Genomic DNA, 18,887 nt, shown 5'->3' on the forward strand with positions numbered 1-18,887 from the left:
AACATAGAAAATTTGAGAAACCCAAGCCATCAATCTGATCAATACATCAAACTCAGAAAAACAAAAATCCAGTAGATCAATTCCAAGCCAAGCTATCATCGAAAGCCCATGAAGGAAACAGAGAAGATAAACCCATGAGCTAAAGGTTGGAGAATCGGATTGCGAGCCGAGAGCCACTTTGAGCTTCAATTCCAATTGCTTGTATCCAATTCAATTGCAAAAAGATCAAAGTCATTGCTGGACCCACGAGCTGCACCAACTTCTGATTTTGTATTCTAATTTCTAAGTGGGTATAGGTTGAAAAAAGATCCAAGTCATTTCTGGACAAGTGCTCTTGTGTTGTTCCCCAAAGTCATTGATGAGCAAAAGCATTCACTAGTGTTGACTGTTGAGACCTGTGAGACCCAAACATTTTACAAGGCAGATACATCTTAGCAATCACACGAGACAAACAATAAATTTATTACTCATATAATCCAAGAAGAAACCCAAAGAAAAAATGGAAGAAAAAACCCAGAAAAATTGGAAAACCCAGTATGTCGATCAAAAAAAAAACCCAGTATATTAATTCCAACCCAATCTGATACAGTGAGAGAGAGAGAGAGAGAGAGAGAGAGAGAGAGAGGTGAACTCACTGATGAAGGCGCGAGCAAGATCGAGAAGGTTGTGTGCTATTTAGTGAGCCTCTAACAGGTTGCTAAATAGCGCCCCTCATTTGCACCGTGTTAAATAAGAAGGCGTAGCGAGGCTTTTTGAGAAACACGGTGCTATCTAATCCTACTTAAATTAATACCTGCTGCTACCAAACATGGGCATAGAGTGTTATTTAACACAATCCTAGCTAACACTAGCTAACACGGTGAAACAAACGTAGCCTTACAGTTTGATTATTATTATTTTTTTCCTTTCATTTTATAATTTTTGCGTTATTAGAATAACTCCCTCGTCACAATTAGCTGAATTTGTCACCAAATTTCCTTCACAAATAGTGCTTAATTCACTTGGATTCTTTTTTTTTTTTTTCCTTTTTCAATTTTTGAATTGCATATTTGCATTTGGATGTGGTTCACCAAAAATTATATGAAATATCAAAATCTACTAATTTTGGAATTATTTAAAAATCATCACGATTGAATTGCCATGAATATAAAACAAGTTTTTTTTATGCTTCATCTAGAAATCTTTTAACCAAATTCTTTTATCACAAAATTCTAATTCAGAGAGCACTAAGCCACTGATGGTAATACAACTATGCTTCATCCACAGCACTGATAGCACTATGCACATGAACCTGCGACATGACATGCGAGGGGTGCAAATTGCAAGTAATAAAACAAGCATCAATTATTTATAATGTAATATATCATCATCATCAACATTCAACATGCACACCAAGGCTAAGTCGGTTATAGAACATTCAAGAGTTGATTTCATCTAGGAAAGCAGGTAAGGTAGATAGATATAATAGGGCAGGGCCCAACAGGCATTGCAGTGAACAGTAACAGCATCAGCTGCTGCATCTATTCCTCTTCTTCTGCCTCCTCCAGCCAGTTAACAAAAGGCTCCAGGGCCTTCACAAAGGTTTGCCTGCAACAATTTCCATAACGTATTATTAAGTTATAAGTTACAACTACAAAAGGCAACAACAAGTACTAGGAACTAATCAAATTCTGTGGTGTGGAAACAAAAGCACACCTGCCCTTGGGGTTTGTTCCTTTTCGGAACCAATGGAGAATGGTGTCTTCTGCAAGCACATCCTGGTCATAGAGGGACCTCACAATTTCAGGGAACAGTTTCATCAGCTTAGCATCCTCATAGCACTGCATCTGAACTTTGTATATCAGTTCCAGCTCAAGCTTCCCATTGGTGCAGAAGATATTCAACAGTTCTGCCCATGTTTTCACCTGTATTGTAACAACCCAATGTAGTCAACAAACCAAAGCATACTGTTTTCAGGGGTGAAAAAAACATCGATTTATGCACTGCCAAATACTGAGAGAAACTAAGAACTTTTGACTAGATAAAATTTCCAGAGTGAAGATATCATGCATGCAAATTTCATTTGTCTAATCCATTAGCATTTGTATTACCAAATATGGGCACGTGATAGTCTGTATTAACAAGTGCTATGTACTTTTGTATTTTACCTTCTAAGAAAAATTACATTGAACTCTTTTTTTGGCCACGAATTACATTTAACTCTTGTGTTTACCATTTTCATGTTTTTTGAGTTTACATTGATCTATTATCTCAAGGTATTTAATGTCGAGGACACTACCTAAAATAAGTACAGCTCTCGAAGTAAGGATCAAAAGTTTGGGATCACACAGTAGGTAGCACAGGATCAAACCCAAGTTGAAATTTTAAATCCACGAGGAAGACAAAAAAAGAGTATATTCAAATGAACATCATCAACCATGCAGAGGATTGGAATGCTCCACTAGGTAGCACAAAGTCATCCACTACACTAAAAAATCACAAAATCCAATTTCTCTATTCATTAACAGAACACGTTAGCAACAAAACCCTCTTTTTCTTTTCAGTTTTTCAAACCCAACTCATCTTGTTTAAACCACTTAAACTCATATCCTACTCCTTTTCTGAGTGCTTGAGCTGAACTCAATCATTTTACAGAGTACAAAAATTACAAAGAGTTATTATAATGCTAACTACTGAAAGTATTTCTTTCACTTGCAGTTACATAGGTAAATTGATTAAGCATGTGAATACATGAGATTAAAGCATACCTGTCGAAGAGCTGCATTGGCATTTTGCTGCTGGTTCTTACCAGACCACTGCACAGCATCCATAATGACATCCCACAGAATCCGCACAACCTCAACATCTGGCAATTTAGCATCTTTAACACGCTGCTTCACAGTTTCTATGACTTCAGATATATCCGTTTCCTCTGTTATCTGGGTTGTTAAAGCAGATTTCATTTCCTTAAGCTTCACCTCGAATATTTTCTTTTCGTTGTATTCAACTAAGGCTACTAGCCCTTCCTTGCTGAAAATTGGCATGAATAAAACAGGTTAAAGTGAGCACATGCTTAAACCCATTAAAGAGCAATTGAAAGTAATAAATCACATATGATTTTCTTGAATGGATAAATTATCTTGGAATGACAAACCAAAGGTATTAAATACCTATCACTTTGAGTTAAAATGTTATTTTAATTCACAACATAATAAATTTTCACTAATGCAAGAAATAAACTAAAGCTGCATAATCCGTCAGAAGGTTTTTAAGGGAAAAAACAATAAAATATTCTGAAGAAGTCATACAAAGGACAAATCACATGAAAGTAAAATATTTTCTGGCAACTAGAACTTAGCAGTGGACTGAAACCATTCAGGGACTGCTACTTCAGATTCAAGAAAACAGTATTAATCAACTACAGAATATCAAATGCATCAGCTACTAATTTAGAAAAATAATAATGAGTTATCTTCCAAGATGATTAATAATAACATTTGCTTATCAATAATAGCTAAAACTTACGTGAAATGCTCAGAGAAACTCTCATCAGATCGCTTTGCAGCTGGGAAGAAGTCCAGAAGATTGTCCTCCACCTTACCCCGCTTCAAAATCGAAATCAAATCATCAAGGCTATTATCAATCAGATACTCCTTGAAGAAGTCAGTTATGAATGATAGAACTAGCCCTTTGCCAACAAGATTATCCTTGAGCATTGGCTGGAACACAGTTTCCGGTGGAAGTCCTGATAGCTTCTGAGAGAATGCAAGTGCTGTGAAAATTGCCAGCTTTTTCCTTTCATTTTCCTCGAAAAGCTCCAATGACTGAAGGAATCGTCGCATGACATTTTCAAGATTCTTTATCAGAAATGGCCTCCGCCTCAAAATTTTTTGTATGTAGATCACAGATGGTAAAATGACTTCACGTCTAGGCTCAGACTCTAGTACAGAGTAAGGGTGGCGCTCCCCCTCATCAGGTTTTGTTGTTCCAGGTTGTGTACGGCCCCCAGTGAAAACAACCTGCAGTTGTGTGACAAATTAGGTATTAACCCATAAAGTATTTAATACCAGGAAAATAATAGAAAATTATTGGAATCGCAGAAAACTAAAAACTTAACATGTGTCCAATGGACATATGCAAAAAGTAAAAAAGACATCCACATGTGAAGTTGAGCAATGGATCTTTTGCATTATCAATCAGGAGTATGGTCTAGAGCTCTGAATATAGGGAAAATTCATTTTATAAATTATGCTAATAGATTTGAATCCTTGAATGAAGTTCTCATAGACTAGCTTTTACAAAACACTCAGGGCTCTTCAACTTTGGAAACCTTGGTAAACATTTTAATAGACAAAAGTTTTCAATAGACATAATTTTTTTTGTCCTCTTTTGCACATTCGGATTAAAACTCAAATTCAATACTGTACAGACAAGAAGAATTAAATATATATATATCATATTGTGAACACCACATCTCATATCTTTTACCCATGGGAGAAATTGGACTGGTTATGGAAAATTCTAAGATCTAAGGTTGTATCCTACAAATTGTGCACGATAAAGAGTCAAAGCACATAATGACCATTAGTCTAAACTCAAAAGATCATCAAAATTTTGCTCTTCAAATAAAATTTAAAAATAAAAATGCAACCAGAAGTTTCTACAGCAGTAAGAACCTTGCCTCAAAAAAGGTGTCACCGTATCTTGAGAAGTTAAGGTCTGAAGATTCAATGCTCTTGGCAATAAGTTCCTGCACAAAGCAAATACTTGTTTAATTTTAACAGAAGATCAGGTGACAAAGTACACACATGCATACACATACATTTGATAAGATCATTAATGCATAGCTAACAATTACCAGATCACCAGCATTATCCAGATAAATCTGGACCACTGCATCCGCAAAAGCTGCAGGGTCCAGCGGCGCTGCAATATTCCGTTTGCGGGTCTTAATCCGCGTGCCACTGACATATAGGAAAAAAACAAATGAAAACACAATTCAGGGCTCAGGGAATACACATTTCATATTAATAATGTAAAAGACTATATTGCACAAATAGATCCATTCTCTTCTTATATTTCTTTTGTTAGATTTGATGAATGATCAGAACCTCAAATAACGACATTTCAATCACTATCAATTTTATTTTTTAAGCCTAATGCAATAGCTCGTTTGGGTAAGTTTTATTGTCATTATAAAAGAGCATATATGAAATCTATTGTATGTCAAAATTGATTTGAAATTTTAAAATTGACTTACTTCATACAATATTGTTATCAGTTAAATAAAACTTAAGTCTGGCACCTAAGATCAAAGCATATCCCAAGAATACAGACAGTAAATCAGATGACAAATAAAAGATATCAAGACTTACCCGAGAGTGGGTCTCTCCTTCGAGCTGTAGGTAAAAAAACACAAGTCAATATCAGTCAGTATGTATGTAACAGTGCATATATTCTATTGGCCTAAACTTTCAAACCCAAATAAAGTATATCAAAAGAAGAAGAAAACGAAACCTGAAAGAAAACTTTGAAAAGCCTTTTAAAAAAACACTTTTTAGCGAAAGTAAATACACCCTATTCTCCCTTCCCCCAATAAAAAATAAATAAAAAACGATTCTCAGATCAAAAACAAACACACAAACCCAATTCAAAGGGTTTCAGTAAAATGAACTGCAGGTTGCCCAAAAAAGATAGATACTCCCCCACCCCGGCTTACACTTTCAAATTTACACCACAATAAAAGGGATCAGAATGAAAAATTAAAAGAAAAAATAAAGGACATCTGTTTTCTGCTGAAGTTAGTAAAAAAGTCACTTTTTTCTTTAAATCTGGAAAGGCCCAAACAATAATGTAAATCTAAGAGAAATAAATTGCAAACAAAAATAAAAACAAGGCATATAAGGTCAAGAAATTGAATTAAGAACCCAAAACAAGCATAACCCACCTAGATAAACAAGCCTAAACAACGAATTCAATTAAAGAAACAATATTTTCGTAAAAATACTTGAAAGAAAGCACTCTGATAGAGAACCAGATCTGTGATCCATAACAATCTCTTTTTCAAAATAAACAAAAGGAAAGAAAACCATAGAGATCACAGAGCGGAGGTAGAAAAGGAAGTATCAAGAAAAAGAGGGACAAAGGGTACCTCATAAACCAAGACGAAGAGGGATCGGAGAGGCGGAGAGGCGGTGAGGCAGACACTGAGCGATGAGAGCCTTTTTCGATTAGAGAGAGAGAGAGAGATAGAGAGAGAGAAAGAGGGGAATAGAGGAGGGTGTGGTGGGTTGGCAACTGATATTTATTAGAGAGAGAAAGAGAGAGGACAGAATAAAAGCTAGTAAAAGTAAATACGAAATAAACAAACAAAATGCAGACGCAAATCACATGCAGTTCTTTAGGTACAAGACCCGTCAAGTTACAACGTAAGTGCCCTGCTCTATATATGTGGTGAAATCACTGAAATGGGTTTCTCATTTTCACCGTCTTCTCTCTTTTTTTCTTTTTTTCTTTTCAACTTTTGTCTCTCTTCTTTTTATTTTTACCGCCAAGTGTTACAACACTATTTTGTACACGTTTTGGTAAAATGGTATATATGGGTGCCATCACGTTTCTTGTAGGTCAAACTGTCAAAGTGGCAGTTTGATTTACTTTGTTTTTGTCATGGGCCTTTAGGATCTAAGATTTATGGTTCAAGTACATTTTGAATGTTGTAACTTGTAAGTGGCATCTCGTTGTAAGTGCATTTGTATGGGCCTATATATGGGTGTCATCACGTTTCTTGTAGGTCAAAGTGGCAGTTTGACTTACTTTGTTTTTGTCATCGGCCAAAGAAATAAAGTACATTTGTATGTTGTAACTCCAGCTACAAGCTACAAACAATATTATATAGCATTTTTGGATGAGAATTAATGTCATTTTTTCCTGTAATTCTAGTTTTATTTTGGTTTTTAATGCTACAAAATACAATTCTTTATGATAAAAAACTTTCCTTGTCAAATGTGCCCTGAGATGGTGTGACAAAGTATAGATTCTAGCTAGTGTAGATGAAACATTGTCATTTGTTGAAATCTAAGCAAAATTCTGCCATAAAAGGAAAACTACAGTAACATATGGAAAGGACAAGTGACCACCGCCCACCTTTTCTTCTTCTTTTTACCTTTTGCGGCCCGTTTGACCCCTTTGGTGATTAAGGTTGGTAAAATCATATAACCCAAAAAATAAAAACCCACGATTGTAGGGTCTGATAGTGGCATAAAGAAAGAAGGCAGGGAAGGGAAAAGCCCTTAATCCGGGCTATGTAATGATATAAATGGCAATGCATGCCCAAATTGCCTATACTCACTCCCCACCACCTACAAGTACCAGCTTGTCACCTAAATTAGTATGTTGTATCGCACTCATTTGGAAAACATACTTCCATCTAAAAAAAGTTATCATCCAATTTCTGCACATCGGTTGTTCTAGCATTCAATACTGTCACGTGTCAGGAATAGACACACACAAAGTTTTCTCCTCAATCTAAGACTCAGCCCATCAATATTCAATAAGCATAAAATTGAAAATTTGTAACTCAGCACTCCACTGGGTTCCATAATTGAAAATTTGTACTAGTTTTCTCCTAAACTGGTTGGATAAGAGGAGGGAGAGAAAAACAAACGACTTTGCCTGTTTAGTTTTTGAACAAGGAGGAAGGGTGGCAAAATGAACAAAAGGATCCTCTCTGAGTAACTGCATAACCAAACTCATCTTAAGTTTTAACTCATGATCCTGGAAATAATGAATAGACTTCGAAAGTTCAAAGGCATAAATAAAAAAGAACTAATCATGCATTGAAGTTGTAAATTACCATGGAAGGATACGTAATGTAAGTTGGTAACTCTCATACACAAACTAATAATTAATCCAAACATCAATCCCCAAATACCATATTATCCGCGTTTATGTTACATTAAAGGTCCCAAGTTCTATAGTATCTGTTAATCAAAAAAAGTTTGTCGGCTTCAGTTGCTCAAATCTTAATTCTGTCCACTTCAAGGAAAAACTCCTACTCAGCCAATTTCCAACTTTTTTGAGCTCTTCCCTGCTTAGGTTCAATCCAATCAATCCAATCCTCCAAAGTAGTTGAAAGATCAAAGTTGAAGGAGAAGTAGAAACATTGTGAAATGACAAATCAGAACCCAGACGGACAGAGTGGATTCAATCACTTTTGATGTTTGAAGTTAATTGCATTCAGGAGAATGACTATGTCATATACATCAGTGGTAAATTATTGCCCAGTACTACACAAGAATTCCGTTTACGTTCATGACTTTGCTTTTTTAATGAGTTATGAGTACAGAAACTAAAGAACTTTTTAAGTTCACCTACTCAAGATCATTGAATGAAACAAGTTTAATGAACTTAACCCAACAGGATAGTAAAAAAAAAGCAGATCAATGAAACAGTTTCCTTGAATGCAAAAATTGTCTTATTGTCATATATGCAAAAAGGAATAGATCAAACAATTCTGTTTTCGAAGGTTATTTGCTCTCTATCCAAACTTAAGCAATCAATTTGACAGAAAAATTTTGCCACCAAGAGAACCCAACCCTTCCTTCTACATCGCCACTCTTGTAGTGCCAAGACTTAGTGCACAAGGAAAGAAAAATGAAGGATATTTACTAAAGCACCCTTCAAAATATGGTTTTCTATCTCTATGAGCATTCAAAATCATGCATCCATATGCTTGTTTGGCAATATCCTCACCTCCATTCATAGTCACAAGACACCATGAAAGGATACCCAAAAATGGAGCTCAAAGCACCATATAAATTCAACTGCTACAACCAGCCTAAACTTTTTGTGAAAGATTGCCTGTTTAAGGTCCTACCTCATTGACTTTACATTAAACTGACAGGAAGCTCACATAGAAACAAGGATATAGTAGTAAGTTAATAACTCCTGTGTTCGCTTTGCAATGCGACCATGAAATTTAATTTGCTCAAATATTTGTAAAAGAAGTTTACTAAATCCCATGTTTCCTCCAGCAACTGTTCTCTTATATATTAATATTAAGGACACATTGAAAATGCTGGCAAGCAACTTGAGTTGGGGCCTGGGGGTCTTAAAAGCATGATCAATTCTTCTAATAGGTCATATAAATCTTAGTCTTAATAGTTCACCTTTATCTAACACCAATCCACCATTAGAAAACGCATCAACAATAACATAGTTGTAAAGCATCTCAATTCTCAACACAATCAAATCAACACGCATTTCTATATCAGCACATTCAAATTACTCTTACCACTAAAAATAAGTTATACAATAAAAAACATCAAAAAAGGGTCATGACGATTTAACTGAGAACATTCATCAAACACATTTCATGCCTTTCTCCGAAAGCCATAAACCCATTTCCCCCATCAAATTGCAAGAAATTAAGAAAAACAAAAATGCAAAACTGGGATTAATGTCAGACCTATGATTTCTCTTCTTGAATGACATCACTGGACTGAGGCAAAGTGTCCACTGATAGTGTCTCTGTGTCAGTGGTGATGCTGGGTTGCTGCTGCTGGTGCTGCTGTTGCTCCTCAGTCTTCATAAGGTTCTCCGTGTCTCTCAGCCTCGTCCTCACCACACTGGTAACTAGAACTACAAGAAAAAAATACCCAATTATAAATATGTCTATGAATAGGCCTGTGTATGTTAGAGAGACAAAGAGAGACAGAGTACCAGCGGCGGTGCCAAGGGTCCAGACCCAGAGAATCTTCAAGCCGGGGCTCATCTCTCTCCGCATTGTTACTAGACTTCTGTGATCAAGTATGAATCCAAATTTTGGTACTAGACTTGTGTCGATCAATCAAATTTTACAAACTAACATCTACAGTATGACCTGTGAATCTGTGATGACAATACGCCAACCTAACCTACAACTACAACTTGTTCCATTTAGCTTCCCTGTAGCAAATTAAGTTTTGTAAAATCATTTATACACGTGGCGCTGTTTTTGCCCTTTATACACGTGGTGGCGGTGGTGCTCTGTCTTTTTTTTTTTTTTTTAAATTAGGTTGGTAAGGCCTTCCACTATGCACCGGATTTTGTGACCCAAAAACCCATTTTGGGCCACAAATGGGTCACACTTTAACACTACGGGCCGGAATGTGTGACCCAAAAGAGGGTGTAACCCAAAGTGTAACTCAGAAGTGGGTTTCATGTGTGACCCAAAATGTGTTGTGACCCAAATCCAAAAAGCAGCCCACGTGAAGAGAGAGAGAGAGCTGCTGAGCTGAAAAGGAGGTGGGGCCCGCGCCTGTTGCTGCTGACGGAAGCTGCAGTTGCTGACGCAGATGTCGGCTGACGTCACGTGCTGGCTCGGTTGCAGCGCTGGGGAATTGGAAGCTTGACGCGTGGCTGGCTTCCTTCTCACCAACGGTCCAGATCGGCCGACCGTTGGTGATCAACGGCTGCTGCGTTTTGCCTTTTTTTTTTTTTTTTTTTTTTAGATGGGCCGGTTGATGGATCAACGGCTGATATTAATGGACCGTTGATAATCAACGGTCCAGATCGGCCTTTTCTTTTTTTTTTTAAACAAATATTTAATAAATCATTTAAAATAGATATAATATCCGAAAAATTGCCAAAAAATTTCGAAAAAATTTTAAAAAATTCCCCAAACCCTCCAACAGCTATATTTTCAAGGATGTCTATATATATCACACAACACTCATATGGTTTCATCACAATTTACAACCTTTGTTTACCAAATTTACACAAAATTTTTTTTTCTTTGTCATGGCTCCAAGAGGAAGTGCTTGGGTGGTAGCTGAAGATGAAGCCCTAGTGATGGCATACCTAGAGAGGTCTCCCGACGGTTGTGTACCGTGGGCATTATCGTGTCCCAACAGTTATCCTTGAAGCCGTTGCTGGGTACGACACGTGGATATGGCATGCAAATTTTGGTATACCTGGGTCGAATAATGATATCAATGTGCTGGACTGTTCTCATCTCTTTGATGATATGATTTCCGGCCGAAACCACAGGGTGAAATTCACTGTGAATGGGATAGACTACACCATTCCATACTTTCTTGCAGATGGGATCTACCCTCAATGGTCAACTCTTATCACTACATTGCACAGTCCCGTTCTTCCCCACCATAAGTTGTTTGCCGCTAGACAGGAGGGATACAGGAAGGATGTGGAGAGGGCGTTCGGAATTTTAAAAGCCCGGTGGCAGATTATAAAACGACCTGCTCGTTATTGGCGTCCGATTGAGCTTGGGTATATCATGAAGGCGTGCATAATATTGCACAATATGATCGTGGAGGATGAGCGCCCTGAGGATGACGGTAGGGATGACCCAATAGACCCAGAAGCGAGCACTAGAATGGCAGAAGCTGAATACGAAGGTGTAGAACCATGTCCGACCGGTGCCGCTCCATCATCATTACCTGAGATGAATGTTCGTCGGAATTTGCTTAGGGACCGAAATGTCAACGAATCCCTAAAAACTAATTTGATTGAGCACATCTGGATCCGAGAGGGGAACCCACCACTTGCCCCAACATATTGACGACCTGGATCATGGTTCGTCAATATTGTTCTCATTATGATTGTTGTTGTTGTTTTTTCTTTAAATCATCGTATTGTTCTTGTTTTTTTTTCCTTTTTAGTGATCATGTTGTACTTGTTTTTCCTTTAAATCATCGTGTTGTTTTTCTTGTTTGTGGTTGTTGAAGTCCCGATGTTGTAAGGCTTATGTTGTCTAATTTATGAAATTTTCTTATTTTAAATATATTCAATATTGACCTTATTTTAAAGATCTCATTAAAATAAGATCACTAGAATCATTTTTATTATACTTTAAATTTAAAATTATCAATTAAATATCACTTAATCAATATTAGGCATATTTTAAATATGTATAAAACACTGTGACCCAAAATGGGTCACAGCACCATAAATGGGAGAATTGGGTCACAGCACTATTTGTGACCCAAAATGGGTTTTGGGTCACAAAAAATGGCTTTACCATAGTGGAAGGCCTAAGAGGGAGCGTGGGAGAGAAGAAGAGAGCAAATTTTCGATCATTCTCCTTTCTAGCTAGTTAGCTTTTATTTTCTAGGCTTTTGGCCCTCCCTCTTATTAAAAAAGTAAATAATAATAATAGGAAAAAAGAGGGGGAGAGTAGAGGGGGTTGTTGGCCCATGAGAGTAAGGTGGGACCGTGGGAGTTATCGGGGAGGCATGATGGGAAATGCACGAGGGTTTTCTTTCTTTATTTTATGTTATTTCATTATTTAATTTGATGACAAAGATAAAAGTTTTGAATAGAGTATTAAAAGAGGTACAGTGAGCATGTGGAGTATAAATAGAAGCACCATATGTAATACATTGCCCCCGATTTATACCCCAAATATCAATATTGATGCCCATCTCACAAATCTATGTTAGTGTTACTTAGAATGGTGTTAACACGTAACACCCTCACTCCACTCAAAATATTACATGTGGAGGTAATAGGCTGCCACATGCAAGCATTGTATCTCTAGAATCAAAATGTGATCCATATTAATATTAATATTATTCACCATACAAAGTTTCCTTTTTAAATTTCTAAAAATAAGGCTATAGTATCTATCTCGGATTATTTATATGGTGTTAAAAACTTATACCTACAATAAAGGCCAATTTGGCCACCATTAAGTTTTTCTTTTTCTACACAATATATTTTTACAATGGGAATGATATCCACATTCTCCATTGACTTTTTCTTTTATTATTTTCATTTTATAATGTATTTTCATAATCGGAACCGTTTATTTTTTAAAAAATAATTTGAAGATTATTTCTGTAAAAAATTAACTAAATCGAAAATTGTTTGATAAGATAATTGTTATCAAATAAACTATCAGTGAATTACATTGTTACCAAAACTGTTTATTTATTTGATCATAATTACATAACCAAACGATTTCCGATTTAGTTGATTTTCTACATAAATGATCTTCATAGATATATTCAAAAAATGAACAATTCTAATTATAAAAATATATTGTAAAATAAAAATAATAAATAAAAAGATTGGCGGAGAAGGTGGATATCATTTTTTTTATTTTAACAAATTAAGATATCAATCCCACATATGTCTACTTACACAGTTATAGGCACCAACAACCTAATAAATTGTTTTTTTTTTTTTCTCTTTTTCTTTGGCATTTATTCAACAAATAATAACTTCAGATTGTCACTTTGTCAGCCAAAAACAAAAGAAAGCATTGAGATTAATTTGCTTTTATGTTTTTTAAAAAACATTTAAGAAGCAAGTCTCCAACTTCTGGGGTCTTATATCTTTGATTTGTTCTCCTCGTCAACATTGGCACATTGCCATTCCCAATTTAAAATGCAAACAACGTTTGGCACATCTGACTAGACGGGGTGACAAAGTTGACTAACGACATCCACATCACATGGAGTCGGTGGTAGCCTGTAGGCTGATGGGTTATGCTTTTATTTGTATATTTTCTTAATTACCATTTATAAAAATTAAATAAGGGAATCAACTTTTATCAAATATATCATAATTCCGCAAAGAATATTGTTTGGAATTCATTTTTACAAAAAATTATTGGATATGATTGTAATTTATTGATTTTTTTTTTTGTTATATTCGTCAATTGAAATTTATCAATTTTTGTTTTTGTTATATTCGTCGATTAAAATTAAATTGAGATTGATTGTTTTATTAAGAGGGAATGTTATCCACCTTCTCCGCAGATATTATTCTTCATTATTATCATTCCACAATGTATTTTAATGATCTTTTACCATCTATTTTTTAGATAATTATTTAAATATCATCTATGTAAAAAATTAACTAAATCAAAAATTGTTTGATCATATAATTGTTATCAAATAAACTAACGGTGAATTAAATTGTTACCAAAATCGTATGTTTATTTGATCACAGTTATATAACCAAACGATTTCTGATTTTTTTTATTTTTTTGCATAAATGATCATCATAATTAGATCTAAAAAATAAACGATTTCGATTATAAATTTACACTACATAATAAGAATAATAAAAAAAAAAGTCAATAAAAAATATAGATTAGAAAAAATATATAACACATTAAGTGCATGAGTTATGAGTCAAAGGTACGTTGGTTGGCTGGTCAACCTTGTCCACTCCACTTGGAGAGGGAGTTGGTGGCCGTTTTTATTTTTTAGTAATAATGATAATGTCGGTCAAGCAAATGTAACATGTGCCCACAAATTTATAACGTGAGGGAAAGTACAATTAGATACAACAAGTTCGGGTATTTCCAACACAACAACGCAACCTGTCATTGTAATTATCTTCATAAAAACTAGTTTCTATGTTTGGAATTGTTAAACAAAACAAAGAGATTTTATTGGAAAAATGTTAACTGTATACATTTTTTTTTCCATAAAAACTTTCTTAAAATCTATTGCAACTTTCAAAAAATTTAGTAGAAAAGGTTTTTCTCTACAATTTTCTGTTTTTTTTTTTTTAAACCATAGAACCAAAAAAAATTATTTAGAAATCTAATTATGATATAAAGTGCTAACCGAAACGTTGTATACTGTGCATTTATTAGATTAATTATTTAACTAAAAGGGCTCAATCATTAAAAGTGCACATCAATTTGCGTAAAACTTTTATTGTCATTATTATTAATTTTTTTTTGGAATTAGGAGATGAAGGATCAAATTTGAATGCATAGTGGGTAATTCCACGACTTTTTCAATTGAGATACCCAACAACTGCTACCGTTTTTGCTTTTAAGTATCCACGAACTATTATTTTTGGTCCTTTGTTTTTTTCGATAGGAAAATACTATTTTTATTTACTTAAGTGAGAGCTTCTAATCATTTAATTTATTGAGTGAGTGAGATGAATTATACTTGCCACTCTAATTTTTTTAATTAAAAAATGGTTATAGTTTTTATCTTCATTATAATACATATTTTGTAATAAAAGCTTAGAAGAGTAAAATTTATAATAAATTTGAATCCAAATATAGTTTGAGGAGTGGAATTACAAAATTTTCATTATTTTCCAGAAATTCCCAACCCACTATAGTGTTGTATTGTATGATAGGGTTTAGGAGGGACGGATAGCAACATTAAAAACTGAAAGAGATTGATTGGAGTAAGGCGGAGACTCGAGACTAGTATATATTTCCAATGCCGCTCTGTTCTGGTCTTCTAAATACTGCTGCAACCACACTCTCCTTCTTACCCAAATCTCATATTTTCTCTTCCACCTTCGTCCCTCCTCTTCGCCCTCTAATCTCTCCCATCTCCTACGACTTCCCTTCTCTCCCTGCGAGGCTATCTCTGTCGTTTCACATCTCCACCATGGGCGACGCTCCCGATGCTGGCATGGACGCTGTCCAGCGCCGCCTCATGTTCGAAGACGAGTAAGTTCCCACTTTGCCCCTGCCTTTCTATCTTATTCACGCTTTTACCATCCCTTTTCTTTTTTGCTTCCAAGTATTACCAATTCTTTGTTGGTCGGTTGATCTGTTTACTCTCCCTCTGTTCTTCTCGTGCTCTGTTTTGGTTGTTGATAAAATGCTGGAACAGAAGCGAAAATGAATTCACGGGATTCTGTTGATTCTGTTGTGCTCTGTTTGGTTTCTTAGAAACTGGAGGAATCGGAAGGAAATAAATTCATGTTCAGGATTCGGTTTCCATGTTATTTTGATCAATTAATCATTCTTTTTTCACCCACTTGAATTGTGACGTAATCTGTTTGGTCTCCTTTGGTTGCTGCCTTGCCAAGAACTTTTGGGATGAGAATACTAATTGCCTATGTTTTCAATTCATTCAAAGAATGCGAATGACTTTAAGTCCAATGAGTGCTTCCCGTTGTCCTTTGCGTTTTTAACATTTAGTATTCAGTCCAATGTTTATTTCAGTGTTAGTCTTTCCTCGAGCTGATGATCTATTATATTCATATTGTTTGCAGATGCATTCTAGTGGATGAGAATGATCGTGTTGTTGGTCATGATACCAAATACAATTGTAAGCAATATTTCATGCATTAACCTTCTTTTTGTGTGTTTATTTGTAACTGAATACAAGAATTCTTTCATGGCCAAAAAAAGAATACAAGAATTCTTTGGCATACCATGATTCTGATATGGCATATCGTGATGCACAAAGTATTTTCTTAGGCTGTTTTGAATTTACTAAACTAGACATTGTTTTCACAAGATAATATTCTTGGTGATATGGTAATTGAGGTTGTTGTTCCTTTCCTTTAAAGGTTCCTGATGAGATTCCATAAATTTTAATATTAATGTAAATATTCTTTAAAGTAGTGTGCATTATGAAAGCTACGGTGAAAAACAATTACTTGGAAGATTAGATTTGCTTAGAAGGGAAAATTGAATTATGTACTGGATTGGATTTTGTCTGCATTCTACTCTTTGGAAATTGAATCTGTGTGTATTGATACCATCATCGGTTCTTACTTGTTGCACCATTTTTTGGTTTTTTCTTAAAAAATTCTTATGTGAACTGCAGGTCACTTGATGGAAAAGATTGAATCTGAAAATTTGCTTCACAGAGCTTTCAGTGTCTTTTTGTTTAACTCAAAGAATGAGCTGCTTCTTCAGGTATTTTGCTTAGGCCATGTTAACTGAAAGCATCCAAGCTATAACATATGATTAGCAGTGGTGGAATCTATCATGGTTATTTCAGAAATTATAATCTTCTTGTCTTATTTTTAAAAATTCTCCTGCAGCTAATTTAATTGTGCAATATGTTTATGTCTTCATTATTTGTATGTATAAACCAGTGCCACCTATGTATGAAGGATAACGTGTGAGTTGGAATGTGCAAATGTATGAGTGTTGTTATAAATCTGTTCAACTTATATAGAGATCATAGCTAGTTATGTGTTCTGATATTTTGTAATTTGAGACCATTGGTAAAATATAGTGGGTGACATGCTGATTTTTGTCTGTCTTCTCCTGCAGCAACGTTCTGCAACAAAGGTAACATTCCCCCTTGTGTGGACAAACACCTGTTGTAGCCATCCGCTATACCGTGAATCTGAGCTTATTGACGAGAATGCTCTTGGTATATTTCTCTAAGTACCTTAATTGCCTTTGAGAGTCAATTTTACTAGTCCTACTATGACTTTCTCTTAATTGTTTTTCCTCCCATTTTCTCCCAGGGGTAAGAAATGCAGCTCAAAGGAAGCTTTTGGATGAACTGGGTATTCCTGCGGAAGATGTGCCTGTTGATCAGTTTATTCCCTTGGGTCGCATATTGTACAAGGCACCTTCTGATGGCAAGTGGGGAGAACATGAACGTAATATTCCAACTCGATTTACTGTACATTGTTTTATTTAGTGTTCTTTCTTTATTTATTATTATTATTTTTTTAATATTGATCTGTGGAACCTAGATGAAGTGGCTTGCTAACTGTAAGGTTCAATCATTACAATTAAAAATTCAATCTTAATCCAATTGATTTATCATGAGATCGGTGGGTGGAACATTGTCATGCTGACCCTTGGGTGTTTTTTTATTAAATCTGCAGTTGATTACCTTCTGTTCACAGTCCGGGATGTGAATGTGCACCCAAACCCTGATGAAGTGGCTGATATTAAATACGTAAATCAGGAGGAGTTGAAGGAGCTGCTGAGGAAGGCGGATGCTGGGGAGGAAGGTCTGAAGCTGTCCCCTTGGTTCAGACTGGTTGTGGACAATTTCTTGTTCAAGTGGTGGGATCATGTTGAGAAACGCACCATCAAGGAAGCTGCTGACATGAAAACCATCCACAGGTTGACTTAAATGATGAAATGGACTCGGTCTCTGGGAAAGCAAGCTTGATTGTGCTATTGTTATTATTATTGTTAATGGCTTTTATTCCAATAAATTTGGACTCATAAAGCGTCCCAAACAAGTGGGCATTTTGTTGCTGCTTGATTGTTGACTCTGTTCTGTCTTCACCAAACAACTTGTTAAATGGCTTGTTACATTTGAAACAGGCGCTCTGGTTTTGTAATGGAGACCTGATCTACTGATTAATCAATAAGAAACTTTTCAAATGCCTTTTTCTTTCATCATAGCAACACTGGACTGGGATGTAATTGCATGATTGGCTCCAGGAGGGCAAGAGTTGAACCCCCTTATTTTAATATGCAAAAACCCAAGTCTAAATTGCTTGTCATCTATTTCACACTTTTTATCCAAGTGTAAAGAGCTACAAAAGAAAGAATCTTTGTGACCTAAGATAATAAATCTTTAATTTATGCACAAGGACTGTTGTGAACCTGATTGCATGACATGTGAGAGGCTCTTCTCATGTGCTTGCTAATACAACCAACTCCAAAAAGATAAGGCTTTACAAACTGTAGGGTGGAAGTTATAACAAATAATAAAAAAGAAGTCATACCAGGCAAAGGGGAAAGGTCCCTTGGCAGGAGGACCACACAGACGGCTAAAAATACAATATCCCACATCGACAAATGCAAGCATTTATTGCTGTTTATATGGGCTATTGGATGGCCTACCCAGCAACTTGGGGTGTGGGGCTGGGAAATGCACGTGCCTCTAAACCCTATACCCTCCCGCACCGCGGGTAAAATCAAGTTGGGGTCTTTTGCCGGTGTTTCCCTCGTGTGGTTAAACAAAGAAACACCGATGCCTCGCGTGCATTTCTCGCGTTGACAAATTTGCCCCTCGAGAGGTTTGTAGGTGGTGCTGCCCGCCTGTCCAGGTGTCAAGCGGTAACTGGTTTCCTCGCCTCTCGATCACCCCACCCTCTTTTTTTATGATGTCACTTCAATAATGCTATACTTTTATTATTTTTCTTTTTTCAATAATGATGCTTACTTGTCAAAGCAATACCTTTGGTCCATTTTCTACTCTCTT

General features: G+C 35.7%; 4 protein-coding genes across 4 annotated transcripts; 2 read left to right on the forward strand and 2 right to left on the reverse strand.

Moving 5' to 3' along the window:
* Positions 1–1,326: 1,326 nt before the first annotated feature.
* On the reverse strand, positions 1,327–6,271 carry LOC147280621 (uncharacterized). The gene is made up of 8 exons (XM_086247867.1): positions 6,131–6,271; positions 5,355–5,378; positions 4,838–4,943; positions 4,661–4,729; positions 3,505–3,998; positions 2,748–3,009; positions 1,696–1,904; positions 1,327–1,587 (listed from the first exon to the last, which is right to left on the reverse strand). The coding sequence occupies exons 1-8, from the start codon at positions 6,133–6,135 to the stop codon at positions 1,521–1,523; spliced, it is 1,236 nt and encodes a 411-aa protein (XP_086103993.1). The 5' UTR covers positions 6,136–6,271; the 3' UTR covers positions 1,327–1,520.
* A 3,030-nt stretch (positions 6,272–9,301) lies between these two features.
* Positions 9,302–9,894, reverse strand: LOC147280622 (basic leucine zipper/W2 domain protein). Its single transcript, XM_086249250.1, has 2 exons — positions 9,700–9,894; positions 9,302–9,618 (listed from the first exon to the last, which is right to left on the reverse strand). Exons 1-2 carry the CDS (start codon positions 9,761–9,763, stop codon positions 9,446–9,448), a joined length of 237 nt encoding a protein of 78 aa, XP_086105376.1. The 5' UTR covers positions 9,764–9,894; the 3' UTR covers positions 9,302–9,445.
* A 1,090-nt stretch (positions 9,895–10,984) lies between these two features.
* LOC147280623 (uncharacterized) lies at positions 10,985–11,539 on the forward strand. Its single transcript, XM_086246349.1, has one exon. The coding sequence runs from the start codon at positions 10,985–10,987 to the stop codon at positions 11,537–11,539; it is 555 nt and encodes a 184-aa protein (XP_086102475.1).
* A 3,605-nt stretch (positions 11,540–15,144) lies between these two features.
* On the forward strand, positions 15,145–18,076 carry IPP1 (isopentenyl diphosphate isomerase 1). Its single transcript, XM_086246884.1, has 6 exons — positions 15,145–15,415; positions 15,967–16,022; positions 16,527–16,618; positions 16,982–17,084; positions 17,182–17,319; positions 17,551–18,076. The coding sequence occupies exons 1-6, from the start codon at positions 15,180–15,182 to the stop codon at positions 17,802–17,804; spliced, it is 879 nt and encodes a 292-aa protein (XP_086103010.1). The 5' UTR covers positions 15,145–15,179; the 3' UTR covers positions 17,805–18,076.
* The last annotated feature ends 811 nt before the right edge of the window (positions 18,077–18,887 follow it).

This window comes from Dryas octopetala, chromosome 6 (assembly GCF_963921425.1).
Source record: "Dryas octopetala chromosome 6, drDryOcto1.1, whole genome shotgun sequence".
NCBI classification, from domain to species: Eukaryota; Viridiplantae; Streptophyta; class Magnoliopsida; order Rosales; family Rosaceae; genus Dryas; species Dryas octopetala.